This window comes from Sciurus vulgaris (assembly GCF_902686455.1).
Source record: "Sciurus vulgaris genome assembly, chromosome: 10".
NCBI lineage: Eukaryota > Metazoa > Chordata > Mammalia > Rodentia > Sciuridae > Sciurus > Sciurus vulgaris.
The window spans coordinates 129,026,295-129,044,909 of NC_136470.1; the positions used below are offsets into that span (position 1 = coordinate 129,026,295).

Here is an 18,615-nt window from a genome sequence, read left to right on the forward strand (position 1 = left end):
ATTTTTTTTTAAATTATTTATTTATTTTATTTTTACAGACTGCATTTTGATTCATTGTACACAAAGAGGGTATGGCTTTTCATTTCTATGGTTCCACAATGTAGATTCACACCATTCCTGTAATCATCCATGTACATAGGATAAGAATAATGTCATTGCTAGCTTTGGCTAGATCTGGCTGCAGAGGCCAGAAAATGTGACATTTTAAAATGATGATGATACTAATGATTATTATTGGAAAAATAATTTTCACAAAAATTCAAAAAACAAGAGAATATCATGTAATGGAAGTCTGGTTTCAATAGTAGTTGTTCATACCTTAGAATAACTAATATTTGAATTAAATTTTTATTGACCATTAATATAAATGAATAAAAACTGGGTCTGGAGATATAACTCAGTTGGTAGCGTGCTTGCCTTGCAAGCACGAGGCCCTGGGTTCAATCCCCAGCACCACAAAAAAAACCTATGAAATATAAATGATCTGTTTTTACGGTCTTTATTTGAGCTCTAGGCACTGTGAATAATGTGATGAGCAAAAAGAGACATGATCTTGCTTTTGTGGAGTTTATGTGTGGTGGGGAATGCAGAATCACACAACACACAACTAGATAAATGATATCAATTATGATAATTGCTGTGACAGTGTGGTACACGTTCCATGAGAGTTTGTAGCAGAAGGAATTGAACTTTGAGGGGAGGCTGGAGAACACAGGTCTCAGGAAAGGTATCTCTGTGAAGACTGAACTGAGATCTGAAGAAAGATGTTAAATAGAACAAGGATGTTGGAAGGTAGAGGTGCCAGCATGTGTAGAGGCCCTGTGGCTACTCTCAAGTAGTTGAAAAAAGGGATAGTGTGCTAGAGCTGAGATGCTGTGGATGAGGAGTGTAGCCGGAGAACTCAGAAAGATCACATCATGACAGCTCTTAGTACATCTTTACAGATTTTGGTAACAGTCGGCATGTTAGTGACTATGAGCTTCAGGATCAGGAAGCAAGACTTCTTATAGGATTTTTGTTTTTATCCTCACAACAACAGGAAGCTAAGCGGGAGGAACAGAGTATGAGGTGACATGATTAAATTTGCATTAACAATAGTAAATCACTGGCTGCTGCATGAAATGATTGTCAGCCTTGCCAATCTTTGGATTGTCCATTAAGAGAGACAGGGAGAGGGAGTTTCTGTAAGCCTGTTATTTCCTGAATAGCTGACTTATTTACTTTAACATGTATTCATTTGGGATACTTATGCAGGAAAATGCCTTCATCGAGAAATTTAAAAATATTTTATCATATGGGCTGGGGTTGTAGCTCAGTGGTGGAACACTTGCCTCATACAGATGAAGCACTGGGTTTGATCCTCAACACTAAATAAAAATAAAGATATTATGTCCATCTGTCCATCTGCAACTAAAAATATTTTAAAAAGATATTTATTATTTAGTTACTTATTTCGTAGGTTTTCAGTATAAAAGATGACAAATCCAGAAGAATAATTTCAGTGTGTTCAATTTAAGCTTAGTTTTGACTAGTTCCAGTGACGGGGGGGGGGCGCAGACATTGCAGACATTTGTTCATTTTGTGTTATTGATAAAATGACCTGAAAGTTTTCTTGATACACAGGTACACAAGCATTCAGTATGAAAACACTTGATTCATATTTATTTTGATGTCATTTCAAATAAAAAAAAGTCTCAATAAACATTTTTTATTTCACCAGAATTTTATGATTATCTGATTCTCAATTTTGCTTGTATTCCATTCTAGCTAATGCAAGAGTTAAAAAGCAAAGATATCAGCAAAACATTCCGAAAAATAATTAACAAGAGGGAAGGTATTACTGCTATTGGGGGAACTTCATCCATTTCCAGCGAGGGCACACAGCATTCTTACTCAGGTAACGACCACTCCAAATCCGATCATTTAGTGATTGATTCAGTCACATTTCAACAAAACTATGATGCCGTTTGTTGTAATTCATACTCTTATTTTATCTATCATCGAGGGGTAAAAACTTCCTCCAAACTAAATCATGCTGTGATATCAAATTTAAAATATATCGCAGTTTTAGAGATGTCAAAATGAAAAACCCTAGAATCACTGATATCAGTGAATTCCAACCATGTTGTCAGGTTCAGCGTATATCAAAGAGATTAAAATCAACAGAATGAAAGTTGTTGATGTTTTAGCACTGGCTGTGTTTGATCACAACTTTTGAATAGATTTTTCATCCTGATTGGTAAGGTGGCTTTACTTTTAGAACTGGTTGGGGAATGGTGGAGAGGCTTATTTTAAGGATTTTTTCCTTTTCCATTTTCCACGAGGTGAGATGTTTGATTTTTTTTTCCCAATCAAGCAACCAAGTGACTAGAGAGCACAGCGCCTGATTTGCTTGATCTGATAGAACCACTGGATTGTTGCCCAGTGGGAAATCCAGAGTCACTAACTCTTAAGGTGAGGAGTCTTGGCTCATGTTAAGCTTACTTCTCAGAGTCAACATGTCTAAGAACCCTTGGCCAAATTCCTTTTTATTCATATGAGCATAATTAGAACTATGCTTTTTAACATTTTTGACAAAATTCCCTGTAACTTTTTTCCTTTGAAGAAAGGAATTTGTTAATTGCCCTCTTGATCCTCTTCCTTCCTAATTGGATTTTTCTCTTTCAGATTTCACCTATCCATTGTATTTTTTTCCTAGCAGTTCCCACTGGGGAATGAGGGGTAAAGGAATTAGTTTGTAACTGATATCTCTACTTTTGTCGTTGTTTCTTTGTTATGTGGTACTGGGGATCGAACCCAGGGCCTAGCACATGCCTACTACTACTTAGCTGTACCCACCATCCTTTGTATTTTATTTTGAGATAGGGTTTTATTAAATTGCCCAGGCTGGCCTTGAACTTGTGATCCTCCTGCCTTAGCCTCCTGAGTAGTGGGATTGTAGTGCACCACCACACCCAGCAGCTACCTCTGTTTTTTGAAAGGTTTTCACCTTTTACTTCAACTTTTGCCTGTCCATTCTACTGAAATGGCTATATTTTAAAAAGATAGAAATCAAAAAAGTATTGAGGTAAAATACACATTCAGCCAAGTGCTATAATCGCTCAATGACGTTTCACATGTGCATGCATCCATGTCACTTCCTGCCAGATCACTGTATGGAATATTTCCATCATCCTGTGTGGCTTCCTCAGGCCCTAATAGCAACTATTTCTCTCCAGAGGTAAATACGTGTGATACCTTGTCACCACAGACTCTTTTTACTCATTTATGGACATATAAATATAAATAAAGTATACTTCTTAAATATGATTTGATGACTTAAAAAAACCTTTTTGTACATGGACACAACACCTTTAATTAATATATTTATTTGTATGTGGTGCTGAGGATCGAACCCTGTGCCTCACATGTGCAAAGCAAGTACTCTACCACTGAGCCACAACCCCAGCCTGACTTGATGTCTTTTAACCTATGAATAGATCCACCTATTATCTAGAAAAAGATATGGAACATATAATGACTTTTTACAAAACCACTTTATTGATATATAATGGTGATATTGAGAAATTTACCCTTTTAAAGTATACAATTCTACAGTTCAATAGTTTTTAGTATATTCAGAGTTGTACAATTGACACCATATTTAATTTCAGAACATTTTCATTACACAGAGAGAAAGCCATGATCCTTAGCACTTGTTTCCCATTTCCCACCTCAAAATACTCTGAACCATCACTCCACTTGGTGTTCTTGTAGATTTGTCTGTTCTGGAAGTTTCATATAAACAGAATCATTGCAGTGGCCTTTTGATTGACAGGCTTTTCTTCACTGGCATTTTTCGAGGTTCATCTGTGTTAAAGCACATATGGTACTTCTTTCTTTTACTGATATTCCATTCTGAGGTTAATATCACATTTTACTCAACCTTTCATGAGTTCGAGGACGTTTGGGTCATTCCATTTTTTGACTATTAAGAATAATGCTGTATGAACACTCATGTGACACTCATGTGTTTTTTGTGTGTGGATATGTACTTTCAGTTCTCTTATCTTTTTGCCTAGAAGTAGAATTATGGATCTTTTGATATCTGTTTAATATTTTTAAAGAATTGGGAAACTGTTTTTCAAAGTGGCTGTACTGTGTTACATTCCCTCCAGCCACATATGAGGTTTTTAGTTTTCCACATCTATATTGACACTTGTTATTGTCCATTCTTAAAAATCACTGCCATTCTACTAGAGGGGCACAGTGGCACGGGCCTGTTATTCTCTAGCACTTTAGGTGGCTGAGTCAGGATAACAAGTTTTGAGGCCCAGCCTTGGCAACTTAGCAAGACCCTGTCTCAAAGTAAACAATAAACAAGATCCGAGGATGTTGCTCAGTGATAAACTGTCCCCTCGGTACAGCACAAATAAAATAACAGCCATTGCAGTGACTGTGGTGTGGCTTCTCATTTCTTGTTCCTCTACCTGGAACATTCTCCCTTTCTCTGCCGATTTCCACCTATCGAAAGCCTTCCTTTCAAATACTACGCTCTCTGTAAAGTGTTGTGGTGGTTGTTTGTTTTGAGATGGGATCTGCATTGCCCAGGTTGTTCTTGGCAATCCTCCTACCTCAGCTTGCTGTGTAGTTGAGACTCCAGGCAAGCGCCCTTGCACAGCTCTGTAAAGCTTTATTGATCGCCACAAGTGATTATTTCTTCAGACTTTTAAAACATTGTGTGCATATGTGGTGTATATATTCCCCTCATGTTGCATTTCTTTGCATATTTGTTTCATCATTACACCAAAATTCCTTGATGGCAGGCATAGTATCTTAGGGATCTTCAAATTCCTAGATGCTTGAATTTCTCTAAAGAGATACCCATGGTGGGGCAAGTAGATAAAAAGGCACATTAGTATATGTACAAAGGAGAAATATTGATGATTGCTTATATTTTTATCAACTGCCTGTGTGGTGGATTAACTTTGGGGGGTACCTGCCAGATATGCCCTTAGGAAAATTTACCTAGTTTTAGGTACTAGGATAATAAGGGGACACTCAAGCTCACTTTGTGCCACCTTTGATGGAAAGAGAGATTAATCACTTTGAGGATTTATATTGTTAAATAATTTTTATATTTACAGAATAATAATAAAGCTGAAGAATATTTTTACTTCAAGCTCCTTCCTATTTCCCCTATTAAATAACACAGTAGCATTTTCTGAAGATAAATGTACCCATACTGGAAGCCACGTACTGAGAAGTCAGTGATGAGGATGGCTAAGAATACTGCTGGGATCTAGATTCGTGACAATTTCAGAGAAATGGAGCTGTTGGATTCATTTGAATAACTTCCTCTCCTCTCCTCACTTCTCCTCCCCTCTCCTTTTGGTGGTGCTGGGGATCCAACCCAGGGCCTGCCTCAGGCTAAACAAGAGCTCTACCACCAAGCTACATCTCCAGCACTGAACAAATCTTGATTGAAATTCAGTATTTATTTTGTAAGCCAAAAATCTTTTTAGGGGGTGGAATTTATTGCCATGGATCTTTGTGGGTTTTCTCCCCTTATTTAAGAATCTATGTCTATTTCTGTATTTCTGCTGATTGATTAGGTTTCAAAAGCAATACATATTTGGAAAGATTTTAGAATCAACTCAATTATTGTGCTCTTTTTAAAAAATATTTTTTAATTGTAGTTGGACACAGTACTGTTATTTATTTTTATGTGGTGCTGAGGATCAAACCCAGTGCCTCATATTTGCTAGGCGAGTGCTCTATCACTGAGCCACAACCCCAGCCCCAATTTATTGTGCTCTTTTAAGATATATACCTTCCTTCTCTCCTAATATTTTGGATGCAAAAGTAGAATGAATTTCCCTTTCTCCAACCATTAGTGTTTTAGTAGGATTTTATTAATAGTCATTTATTATCTTTAAGCATAAATTAAAAAGTGTTTATAATGTTTGATAAGCTTTGTGAAATGTGGTTTGCCTACCAAAATTTTCTATTTTCAGAGGAAGAAAAAGTGGCTTTTGTTAACTGGATAAACAAGGCCCTGGAGAATGATCCTGACTGTAAGCATCTCATACCCATGAATCCCAACGACGACAGCCTTTTCACGTCTCTTGCAGATGGCATCCTTCTTTGGTGAGTTGGACATTTAGTTGCAGGAGATTGTTCTTTTTTTTTTTTTTTTTTTTTTTTTTTTTTTTTTTTTTTTTTTTGCGGTGCTGGGGATTGAACCCAGGGCCTTGTGCTTGCGAGGCAAGCATTCTACCAACTGAGTTATCTCCCCAGCCCAGGAGATCGTTCTTAACTGCCCCCATTGATGAGCATTCTGTATCAGCTACAACTCAGCAAACCTGTGGTTTTTTGGAATTAGGCACTTGCAGGTCTTGTAGGATTTATACTGCATAGAAAATTAAGTATTCTAGCTGGCCGTATAGCCCCTCACGTAGAAAATTAAGTATTCTATGTTTTCTGACATTTTCCTTCTAATGCAGTCCCTTATTTTCCTGGTGCCTTTTATGTCTATTATCGTAGGAATGCCAGGGATATTTTGAGTTAATATTTACATGCATTTAAAAATGTTTACATGTTTTTTTCCCACTTGTCAATAAGGGAGCGTTGACTATTAACTGGGCACGGGAAGGTGAGCAAATGTCAAAGGAAGGTACACTTTAGTTGACCCTCAATGAAAATGTTTTAAATCAGCCTTGGATCTTTACAGTCTGTTCTACCCACTACACTGTAGACCTTCTAAGGGTTTGTCTTTGTTGTGTGTACTGTATTCCAGTCACACTTCTTTATACAAAGCAGGTGTTTTTTTTTTTTTTTTAACTTTATAAAAATATTGAGAACTTCCAAAGAAGCAAATAGCCATTGCAGATATTCTTACCACCCATCATTAACTATTATTAACATCTTGGCACATTTTCTTTAGTTGTTTTTTTTTTTTTTTTTTTTTTTTTTTTTTTTTTTTTTCTGTGTATTTACTTTTAAAAACCCAACTCCTATCCACAAGTGTAAAATACATACCTTGGCCTCCATCTACAATTCTGATCTCTTCCTCTGGCCTTCAGAGAATTTCCTACCATCAATTAAATGGGTCTTTTCCTATGTTTGTTTTAAAAAAGTTAAATATATTCTAAAAGAAAAAGAAAATATTCATTTTATTTCTTTTAAGATGTCTGAATTGTTGAAGTCCTAGAAAGACAAAGTCCCTAGCTCCTTATCTTTCTGCCATAACAGTGCATAATTTTAATAATCTTGATACTATCTCATGTAGTAATTGGCTTACTGAGAATTTGTTTACACTAAATATTGATCATTAAATGAAATAAAAAGAAAAGTCACATAAAGTAAATGTAAGATGGTTAAAAAGAAGTAAATGCTAAGATTAGTGCAATGATATATTTGTTTTTAAGACAGAAAATATATCTTAGATTTTAAAAACTGATATGTGCAGTTGAACAGTTTAAAGACATTAACTGTTACTTTCAAAATTTTACTATTTTGGCTGCAAAATTGAAAATATGTCTGGGAATTTTAAACTAAATTATTCCCTTTTCTTTAGCAAAATGATCAACTTATCTGAACCAGATACAATTGATGAAAGAGCCATTAATAAGAAAAAGCTCACTCCTTTTACTGTTTCTGTAAGTATTTGTCCTTTGCTAAGTAATATGTTGTTATTCTATAAACTATATGGATAATTATTCATGGATAATTGGGCCCTGGTAAAACTTTTGATTTAACATAATTTTGTCTTCTTATTAAAACTTGGTTTTTATTAAATAAAAACTCAGCTGCATTTGGTAATAAACAGAATGAAGATTCTAAGTACTTCAGGACTGGGGTGTAGGTCAGTGGTAGAGCGCTTGCCTAGTACATGTGAGGCACTGGGTTCGATCCTCAGCACCACATGAAAACAAATAAGTAAAAAACAAAGGTATTGTGTCCGTCTAGAACTAAAACAAAAAGATTCTAAGTACTTTAGTTAACTGTCTTTATCATGCTTATATTATTGTAATAATGAATTTGTTAATGATTATTTGATGCTGGGCTAGTTTTTTTTTTTTTTTTTTTTGTGGTGCTGGAGCTTGGACCCATGGCCTCCTGCATGCTAGGCAAGCTCTTTGGGATGAGGAATATCCCAAGCCCTGATGCCAGAGTTGTTGGTTGGCTAGTTGTCAAAAGAACACTACAAAGTTTTGGCATATCTCAAAATTTTTATTCTTTTTGTGCTGGATTGTTCTGTACTCAGCTTTTCCATACAGATCTTATTGAAGTCCATGAATTTATAGTTGCCATTTTTCCCTCAAAATGTCAGCACACATGGGTAGATGTTAAAATTTACTGAGTATTTACTAGGTTATTCTAAACACACTGTGTGAACTATCCCATTGAGTCCTTCCTGCAACCTTATAATAGATATAAACCTTATAATAGACAGATAAACCTTGGCAGAGCCAAGGTTTGATCCCAGGGGTCTCCCGAGCTCTTTCTCTTAATCATCATGCTGTACTGCCACTCTCTTGGGGTGATAGCAATAGCAACTATTTAATGTGTGGTCACAGCAGTAATTATTAAAATTGAGCCACTTACTGCTAATCTCTTTCTTCCTTTGGCAAGTACAATACTTGATTTTGCTAAAATTGTTAGGCGCCTTTTGGAAGCTAGGACCTTAGGTCAGTGGTACATAGTTAGTCTTGGACTATTCAAGGGGATCCCCCTTCCTGTCATCCTTGAAAAGTATAAAACTAGATATTGACTACATGGCTTTCTTGTTTTCCCACTTGCCAGTAGGCCATTAATGTTGTATATCCCTAGTAAAAGCTACCATTTTTAAAGAAGCCTATTTCTAACTGCAGTTGTAAGATTATTTTCTTTCACATCTTGTGCTAGAATTGTCTCTTCAACTACTTTCTGCGATTATTGAAAATATTCATATCCATCTTATTTTTAGAATACATGTGTCACGTAACTTTTTTATGGCACTGAATCTGAAATACATTTCTTCCTGTTTTATAAACTCAATGTGGTTTTCATTTTAGTACATGTATGCAGTGCATTGAAGAAAACAAAGAAAAAAATATTCTGTAAATATTTTGCAGTAGCTACAGAATGGATCTGAGGGGTTAAGTATTGTGCCTTTATTTTTAGAGATAGAATTTTTTTGGTAGCCTAAGCTTTTAGGATGCTTGAAAGAAGGTACTAATATAGAATGAAAAAAGGCTAAGAATTTTGAGAAGGGGAAAGTGTTACCATGGATATTAACTTTCTTGTTTGTTCAGGATTTCAGAACTTGGGGAATAATATCTCTGATAGAAGATTTTATAGCCAGGAAGCCTAACTCATTTGTTAAAGATTGTAAGATCGTAGTAATAATGTTTTTCACCTTCTGGTGGTAGATTCATGTAATACCATGATGTATGAAAGAAGAAGATAATGGGAGAAATGATGTACAGTAGTTGTGAAAACAGGGGAAAGGGCAGAACAGGTAAAGAAGAGAACTTGTATTCTTGGGGAGACTCTCACCTTTTTCTGTACCCAGTGTACTACTGAGCTGCATTCTTGTGCTTGTCTATCATTATTGTGAACAATTAATTATGTGGACAAGACTCTCCAAAACAGATGGTAGTGATTTCAGGATCCAAAGGTCAGGAAACCAAGACAAGACTAACTATAGGAAATTGAATCTGCTCATTACCAAATGAAGGAAAAAAAAAAAGTCCAATGCAATGAATACTCACAAACATATCAAGTATATATTTTTGTATTTTTACATACTTCATATGTTTGTACACTGTATACAAATGCACACACATATATAACCTTAGTTTTATCTTGCATGCATTAGAGCTTAAGTAAGAAAAACATTCTAATTCTCATTTGGATATTCCTAATGGAGTAAAAGTGATATGGTCTAAAATAAGGATAAAGTCTGAATAACGAATCATGCCTTCTTTCTTACCCAGCAAATATATGGCACAGCCCTCTAAAAATCATTAATAAAAACATATGCATTTGAAACTGAACCTTTATGGAAAAATAAATTTGCAAAATGGTATGAAATTTAAAAAAAAGACACTGATGGTACATTTTTGAGACTGTTAGTAAAGAGTTGGATAGTTAATTAATCAAGATAGAAGGGATATTAGAAGCCATCTAAAACAACAGTGTGAATTTTTCTACCTGGTAAAGTGGGCAGTATCTTACTTTACTAATGCACAGTAAAGGTGGGAGAAAATGGATGGGTAATCCAGATAAACTGCCATATTTCCTTGTTTTCTTTGTTAGTGTCCCTGTATTACAGTTAAGACACTGAAACACAGGGAGGAGCACCTCGCTTATGTTCCATTTGTTCTTTTTTTTTTTTTTTTTTTTTTTTTTGGTGCTGGGAATCGAACCCAGGGCCTTATGCTTACAAGGCAAGCACTCTACCGACTGAGCTATCTCCCCCGCCCCTTGTGTTCCATTTGTTGTGGCTTCCCACTGTCCTTATCTTTCCCACCAACATAAGTGCTCAGACGGAAGGTTGGGTACTCAGAGCAGTTGTCCATGGCAAGGCTTGGAGAGCAGCCTCTTCGTGGAGTTCTCCTGTTCTTGATTTTTAGATATTTGGAAGTGGCTTTAGACAGTAGTAGCTGTCCTATTCCCTACTGATGGGTAGGGCAATAAATTTGTATTTACCAGATAGACACTACTATTTACTCGAAAGATGCACATTGCCACTTCTTCCAATGTTTATTTAAACCAGTTACTTGCAAGACACTTTATATACTTGTATGCAGAGCCAAAGTTAAAAAAAATAAAAAATGGTTCCTTCTTATACCCTCAACACAACCTGTTAATAAAGACAAACTGAGTTTATTGCATACTATAGAAAGACAAAAACACTACCTGCAAAGCTTTAGCTATGTCTTGGAGCCAGGAAGGTGAGGGCAGAACTTGGGGATTGAAATTGTGGTTTAAGGTGAGTCTTTCTATGTTAAAGGAGTGATGAGAGGAATTGGATTTGGGTTGTTACAGCATGTCCATACAACTACCCACATCTCAGTATAACTATCCAAGATGGGTAGGTAAAAGTAACAAGAGGAGGTTTTCAAGGTGAGGAAGAATATCAGGGTATATATTATTCATTGATGTTTTCCATTGGAAGGCTAAGGGTCTTTTAGACAAAGCCTGCAATGAGCAATCAAATCTTTTGCATTGGTTCAATGCAAAATTCCCGGAAGAATAAAATCATGCTCATGAAGATAGAGGAATAATAAAGTTATGTCAATGAAGTCAAGGGAAATAGCACACAAAGCCATATTAATGTAGACAATAATGTGGTTTTGGTAGTCAGTGTCCAAGCTGAGAATAGTGGTCAAAAGTTTTGGTTCTTACTGGTTATTACAATCAATTTGGTGAAACTGCATACTTCTTTTGAACCCCGTTTCATACTGTCAATGCATATGAATTGAGTTATTCTAAGATCAAGACTATTATTGGAATCATTTTCAATCTGGTTCTTCCCCCTGTTGATGGATTCTGGGAAATCACAAGGGAAGCAAACATCCTTTGTACTCTGGGGAGAAAAGAGAAAAGTTATTAGAGGTCAAGCCTAAATTTGCAGAAGCTGTCTCTTGAAAGTTGTATTGATTTAGTCTAAGGTAACTTAAAAGCATCTGAAGCTATTAAAAATCTCCTAAGACTTCCATAAAATATTTTAACTTAGCGTTTTCATATTTATCACATTTATTTACATATAAAATTATGAAGTTGTTGAGGGATTCTCTGGTTCTGCTGCTTTCTGAAGAACTATATTTAAAAGAACATTGCTCGATACTACCACCAAAATAATTTCAAATGCTTACATTAATCACTCCTCACTGACTCCCAAGAGATACAGCCATTTACTCAGAGCCTAGCGAGATGAATTGCTTTAGTATCCGTCATGAGAAAGCCACTGGAATATTTACAGTGCTTTGAAGACTCTATGCGTAGTTGCTCTTGCTGCCACCACGTGAGATGAGGGCCAGTACAGCACGTTGATTAAGAGGAAGGGCTCTGGAGACCACCACTGGGATCACACCCTGGCTCTGCCACTGTGTGTGTGTGTTGTGCCTCAGTTTAGTTATCTTCATCCAGCTTCAGAGTTTCTTTTAAAATTTTCTGGAAATGAAACCTGATTGCACATCATTTTTTTAAATAAGTACTTCCAAATGGAGACTGTATAAAAGTAAATCATTAACCCAATACTAATAAATTAAGAGTACTGAAATTTCTAAGATAATAGGCCATTAAATGTGTCTAAATAGTGAAATATGACTATGCTAATAATTGTCCTTCTTTATGCATATTTGCAACTTGACTATGAACATATAGGGAAGGAAGTGACTAATTCCATGTGGAAGAGGATGCAGGGAAAAAGAGAGTGTTTGATTTGGGGAATGAACAAGTGACTTGAGAAAAAAGGAATATCACAGGCCAAAGGACTTTCTATCTTGGCCAAAGCATAGACCATGTGGAATACAGGGAGGCGAGACCAGAGTGGAGTCCTGGAAGTTTCTGATTTCCCCACTAAGGATTCAAACATTAAACCTCTCCTTTTCCTCCGTGACTTCCCTCACTTTTCCCCATTCATTCATGTATTCAGTAAATGTTTGCTGAGGAGATAAAATGTGCCTCAGTACTAGAAAGCAGATCAGTGCTCCTCTATAACAGCACAGAGCTCATACTCTTAGTTGGGGGGGGGGGGGATATAACAAGAAACAAGTAAATATGTAATATGTCAGAAAAGGAGTAAAATTGGGTAACAAGTTCCAGCAGGGGCAGTAAGATGCTGTTTTGTTTAGGACAGTCAGAGACCTCACAGATTTAAAACTCTGCATTTGAGCAGAGTTTTAAAGCAACTGTGTATATTTGGGTGAAGCATGTTCCAGGGAGAGGGCACATTAAGTTTAGGGGACCCGTGTAGCCAGAACAAAGTGAGTAAGAGGAGACAGTGGTAGTGACAGGGGACATCTGAAGGATTTCAAAGCTGGGGACACTATCAGCTTTATATTTTACTAGGATCACTGAAAGCAGAACATCTTGGAGAGAGTAAGTCAGAGAACGGTCATTAGGAAGTTGGGAAATTATTAAAGAAAGGCACTGACAGTTTTCAGAGGTATTTGGAATGTGGAACTGACAGAAACTGGTGATTGGTCATGGGACACAAGAAGGGCAAAGATTCTCCTTAGGTTCTGATTTAGGAAGAAAGGAGGCAAGAATGAAGATTAGCCCCATGAACCAAAGACAGAAAACAAAGAGGGAAAAGCCAATTTTAACAGGGATGAGAGGAAATTCAGCAAAGCATGGTGAGAAAATGTGCTTATTTTGGACATACTGGATTTGAGGTCCTTGTAGAACATCCAGGTAGACATAAGTATGTATACAGGACAGAGCTTAGAGTAGAAGCTTGGAGGAGCTATGGTCCGAAGATTCAGATTTGAAATCATTGGTATATACAGATGATAGTTACAACCATGAGATTTTTAATAGCAGTAATTTAGTTGTATAAATATTACTTAATGTTTAGAAATCTGAAATTTCTGCAATTCTTTTTTTTTTTTTTTGATTGGGAGAGATGCAGTCTTGTGGGACTGACCCCCTTTTTTGTTTATTTTTAGATATACATGACAGAAGAGTATATTTTGACACATGCGTATATGGAGTAAGACTTACTGTCTTTAGGATCCCGTTCTTGTGGTTGCACATGCTGTGGAGTTACACTGGTTGTGTGTTCATACATGAGCATAGGAAAGCTGGGTCTGATTCATTCTGCTGTCTTCCCACCTGCTCCTTTCCCTTCATTGCTCTTTGTCCAAGCCAGTGCACTTCTGTTCTCCCCCCCGCCCCATCCTTCCTTGTTATGGGTTAGCCTCCACATATCAGAGAGAACATTTGACCTTTGGTTTTTTGGGACTGACTAATTACACTTAGCACTATAGTCTCCAGTTCCATCCATTTACCAGGAAATGCCATATGTATATATATAAGTCCTTTGGGTATAAACTGAGGAGTGGGATAACTGGGTCAAATGGTGGTTCCATTCCAGGTTTTCTAAGGAATCTCCCTCCTGCTTTCTATAGTGGCTACACCCATTCGTAGTCCTACTAGCAATGTAGGTCCCCCTGTCCTCTCCAACATTTATTGTTACTTTTATTCTCAATAATGCCATTCTGACTAGAGTGAGAATCCATTTCTTGCAAATAACTCATAGACAGGACTTTAGAAAGTAGTTCCTCACTTGTATTTTTCTTTTGGTGATTCAGGAAAATCTAAACCTAGCCCTGAATTCTGCTTCAGCCATTGGTTGTACAGTGGTCAATATTGGTGCACAGGACCTCAAAGAAGGAAAACCTCACTTGGTCTTGGGACTTCTCTGGCAGATCATCAAAGTTGGTCTTTTTGCTGATATTGAGATTTCCAGGAATGAAGGTAAGATCTTCAACAATGTTCACTTTTCATTGACACAAACCATTTTAGGAAGAATTTACATTTTTGTTGTTGTTGTTATTTTCATCCCAGCTTTGATTGCATTGCTAAATGAAGGTGAAGAACTAGAGGAGCTGATGAAGCTTTCTCCTGAGGAGTTACTGCTGCGATGGGTGAACTACCACCTCACCAACGCAGGGTGGCGTACCATCAGCAACTTCAGCCAGGACATTAAGGTTTTCATTTTCACGTTCAAATTAGTGACATGAACCAAGGATGCAGAATGTAAAAAATTTAAAAAGATTTTACTCACAAAATCCCAATTATATTCACCCAGTCTTTTTTTTTTAATTAACTGATTTATTAATTTTTAATGAGTATTACAACAGGTGGTGAGAGGAAGGAGGAGCTAGCCTCCACAGATTAAAGCATTCATTCCCATTTTATGTGCCATGTCTGCTAAATTATAATGAGGATGTCAGTCCATTAATTTGACCTGAGAATTACATATGTTGGCTGAACTAGAGGCCTGCGGGGGGTCTCACCAGTTCAACACTCTTACTCACATTTTGTCAATAACCAGCTAACAGGAAACTAAATTGTGTGAGGACAAAGGGAGTCTTAGGTATGCCTCCGGACCAGAGAAGCTTAAAACACTTCCCTCTCTCTCAGGAGAGCCTTTATTAGGGAAACTAACATTCAGTTCTACTGAACAACCCACGGTCACTGCCAGGATAGGTATTGCCAAACTGGGTCCCTATGACTTGTTTTCTGTGATTTTATTTTTTCCAGAGGATTCTGGAAAAAAAAAATTAAAGTAGTGCTGTATTTAATTTATATGCCCTCTTTAGGTACAGTAACACCTTATGTTTTTGCTATAATGGTCTAGATGTCAATCTCTCTTTCAAGTGACATTGCTTTCTCTACTTTGAACTATTTTGTGTTCACTCACAGGTTTATTTTGGGGAGTCCTCTTATTCTGGATCCCCTTAAAACTCAGTTCAACTCAGGTCATTCAGACTGCAAGCCCCTCCTACAGGGGCATTATGCTAGGTGTGAGCGATGCAAAGAACTCAGCCCTGGAGAAGCTTACAGTTTCACAGGGAGGCAAATGTCTAGTAGGTGGATGTTTTCATTTATTTATGTAGCAAACTATACAATGTTTGCTGGCTTAAAACAATGATTTATTATTTTTCATACTTTTATGGGTTGATGCATCTTGGCTGGGTGGTTCTTCTCCTTCGCAGTTTTTTCCTGGGATCTCTAGTTATATTCAGCTGTCATTTGGGTGCATCTGGAAGGTGTACAAAGGAATTGGCCACGGGTCTAGTGCCTCGGTGCTCCTCCACCAAACCTCTCCACGTGGCTATCTTCAGTTTCCACTGCATAGAATCATGGCCTCAGACAGCTGGACTTTTTACATAGACATTAACTTGTAGAGGGAAGAAGCTGAGGCTCTTAAGATTTGGGTTTGGAAGTCCCAGAATATCATTTTCACAGCATTCTTTCGGTCAGAGTGAGTCATAAGGCCAGTTCAAATTAAAGGGGAAGAGAAATAGCCTTTGCTTTATATGGGAGGAGCTACATGCATGTGGAATTATGATAGTGTTTCTGGAGTCTGCATAGCATGATTTAATACAGTGTGGCCACAGTTTATTTAAAGAGATGGGCAAGGCTGGTGTGTCACAGCCACGGCACACTGGTACCAGTACTGTGACCCCAACTATTATGGTCTGGGGATGTATAATATGGAGATAGCAGCTGAAGCAGGGGAAGGTGTACCAGTGGCAGCTGCAGAAGCAGCAGCAGCAGCTGCTCTGGGTGGCCACGGTCGTGAAGGGGCTGAAGGCCTCATGGAAGACGTGATGCAGGAGGGTTACCTCAACCATGAGGGTGCTGTGAACCAGGGAGGTCTCTATACCACGAGGCGGGTGGCAGTAATCAGCAGCCAAGGCAAGAGCAATAGCCTGAGCAGCCTGCAAACATGGTCACCATGGTTCCACAGCCCTGGCACAGCTGTCCACGAATCCAGTACAAGTTCTCAAAGTGGCACTTGCAGGAACTGGAAAGTGTTTTCCAAATAACTCAATACCCTGATGTGACCACCAGAAGGGGACTTGCAAGACGCCCTAATGTGACTGAAACCAGAGTGCAGGTTTGGTTTAACAACAGGAGAACCAAGTATAGGAAACATCAGAGGAAATTAATGCTTGGAGATGGGCCATCTGGTTCCCAGGACCACATGTTCCTGGCAAACACGAACAAACCTTGCAATACCATTTTCCAAGAGCCAGATTGGGGGTGGGTCTACTGTTGTCAACTGGTACATGAGCCACTGTTGATACCCAAGACACATTTATTTCCTCAACAGTTATATTAGCAATAAAGAAGTGAATTATCAATCAATAAATTAATTACCAGAGAGATGGGCAGGGGTGCTATGCAGTATAGGGAAGGGCACTTGATTCATTATAGAGAAATTAGGGAAGGCTTCCTGAAGAATATATTGGACCTGAATCCTTAATTGATCCTGAAGCTTGGAGTTGTTAACAAATATAAATGGTGGGGTGAGGGGCTTTCAGGTACCCAGAACCACATTGCTGGGAGCTAAGAACTATAAACTAGCATGATGATTTAGGAACCTATGAGTAATTCTATGTTATTGTAATTACTGGGTTGTTTGTTATTCCAACCCAGTAACAATTTGGATGGGAGCAATTTTCTCAGTTTGAGCATTTTTTTCTCTAAATTAATGATGATTCTATTCATTTTAAAAAATACTATTTCTTTTCTTTCCTTGAAGGATTCAAGAGCATATTTTCATCTGCTTAATCAGATTGCCCCTAAAGGTGACCGAGAAGGTGGATCTGCCATTGCCATTGACCTTTCAGGATTTAATGTGAGCATAGTTCAAATTTTCCTTTCTTTTTTTTTCTGGTGTACTGTAGTAAAATTATATGTAACAAAAAAATTTACCAATTTTACCATTTTTGAGTATACAGTTCAAGTGAAATTCCATATAGTCACACCGTTGGGAAACTATCACCACTATCTCTTTAGAATTTTTTCATTCCATAGTAAAATTCTGTACTCATTCAACAATGACTCCTTATTCCCCTCTTCCAACTCCTGGTAAGAGTACTGTCTACTTTCTAGCTCTATCAGTTTGATGAGTGAGTACAGTCAAATTTAGAGTGCAATACGCTATAGGCGCCATTCCTTGGTGGCATCCTCTGCCCTTCATTAAAGTTTGACCTTTGCCCTTCAGAAGTTTTTTTTCCCCTGTCTTATGCTCCAGTCTTCAATGTTGAGCCATCGGCCTATCCTACTGAGGAACAGGAATTGCAAAATTCTAACCTTGAGTATCTGAGAAATTAACCTTATATCCACGTTTCCCTGGTGCAGTGCAGCTGAACATGTTGCTTTTGTGACTGTCAACGTGTGTCAGGAAAGGGAGCAAGAAGTGGTTATTAGATTGCTAAGCAACTGATAATCAGTTCCACAGCTTAATTTTAGAAATGCACAGAATAAAAGATGGAAATTCCTTGTATTTATCGTATAGGAAGGACTGATACAGATCCTGATCCACCAGACATTTCCTAGGAAGTCCATTCTTTAAACATAAATTACATGGCGTGGTTCTATCTAAACATTAAAATCTGGTCAGACTATAGATTGTATGAAAATCATTAAATATTTAAAATGTAGTTATCCTTTATTTGGTTGTAAAGGCAACCTGAGTCATTACTATAAATTATATTTTACATTATTATAAGGACATATATCAGAAATTTAGTTTTTAAATTAGAGTCAAAAATCAGAAACTTGAAAAACTTATGGAATATATAAAATATATTCAAAAGAAAACAGTATATTAAATGACCATGTGCTCATCCCCCAGTTAAACATTTTTATGAACTCATGGTCAGTAGACTTATTTAATTTATTCCCTATTTCCCTCCTTTCCTATATTATTTCGAAGCAAATTCTAGACATCATATCATTTCTTAGATAAGCATTTCAATATGTATTTCTAGAAGATAAAGATATTCTTTTAGTATGACCACAACACTTTATCCCTAAAAATATTAATAATTATAACATCACCTAGTTATTGTTGACATCTCCAATTCACTTGAAAATATCAAAATTTTTCTTTTATGG

General features: G+C 37.1%; 1 protein-coding gene across 3 annotated transcripts in view; it reads left to right on the plus strand.

The window, feature by feature from the left end:
* PLS1 (plastin 1) overlaps positions 1–18,615 on the plus strand; it is a 114,484-nt gene that overhangs the window by 63,491 nt on the left and 32,378 nt on the right. For all 3 annotated transcript variants that reach the window (XM_079101087.1, XM_079101089.1, XM_079101088.1), the window contains 6 exons: positions 1,768–1,897; positions 5,997–6,129; positions 7,559–7,640; positions 14,289–14,454; positions 14,545–14,687; positions 17,255–17,350. In XM_079101087.1, coding sequence (XP_078957213.1) covers positions 1,768–1,897; positions 5,997–6,129; positions 7,559–7,640; positions 14,289–14,454; positions 14,545–14,687; positions 17,255–17,350 — 750 coding nt within the window. The remainder of the gene's footprint in view (positions 1–1,767; positions 1,898–5,996; positions 6,130–7,558; positions 7,641–14,288; positions 14,455–14,544; positions 14,688–17,254; positions 17,351–18,615) is intronic.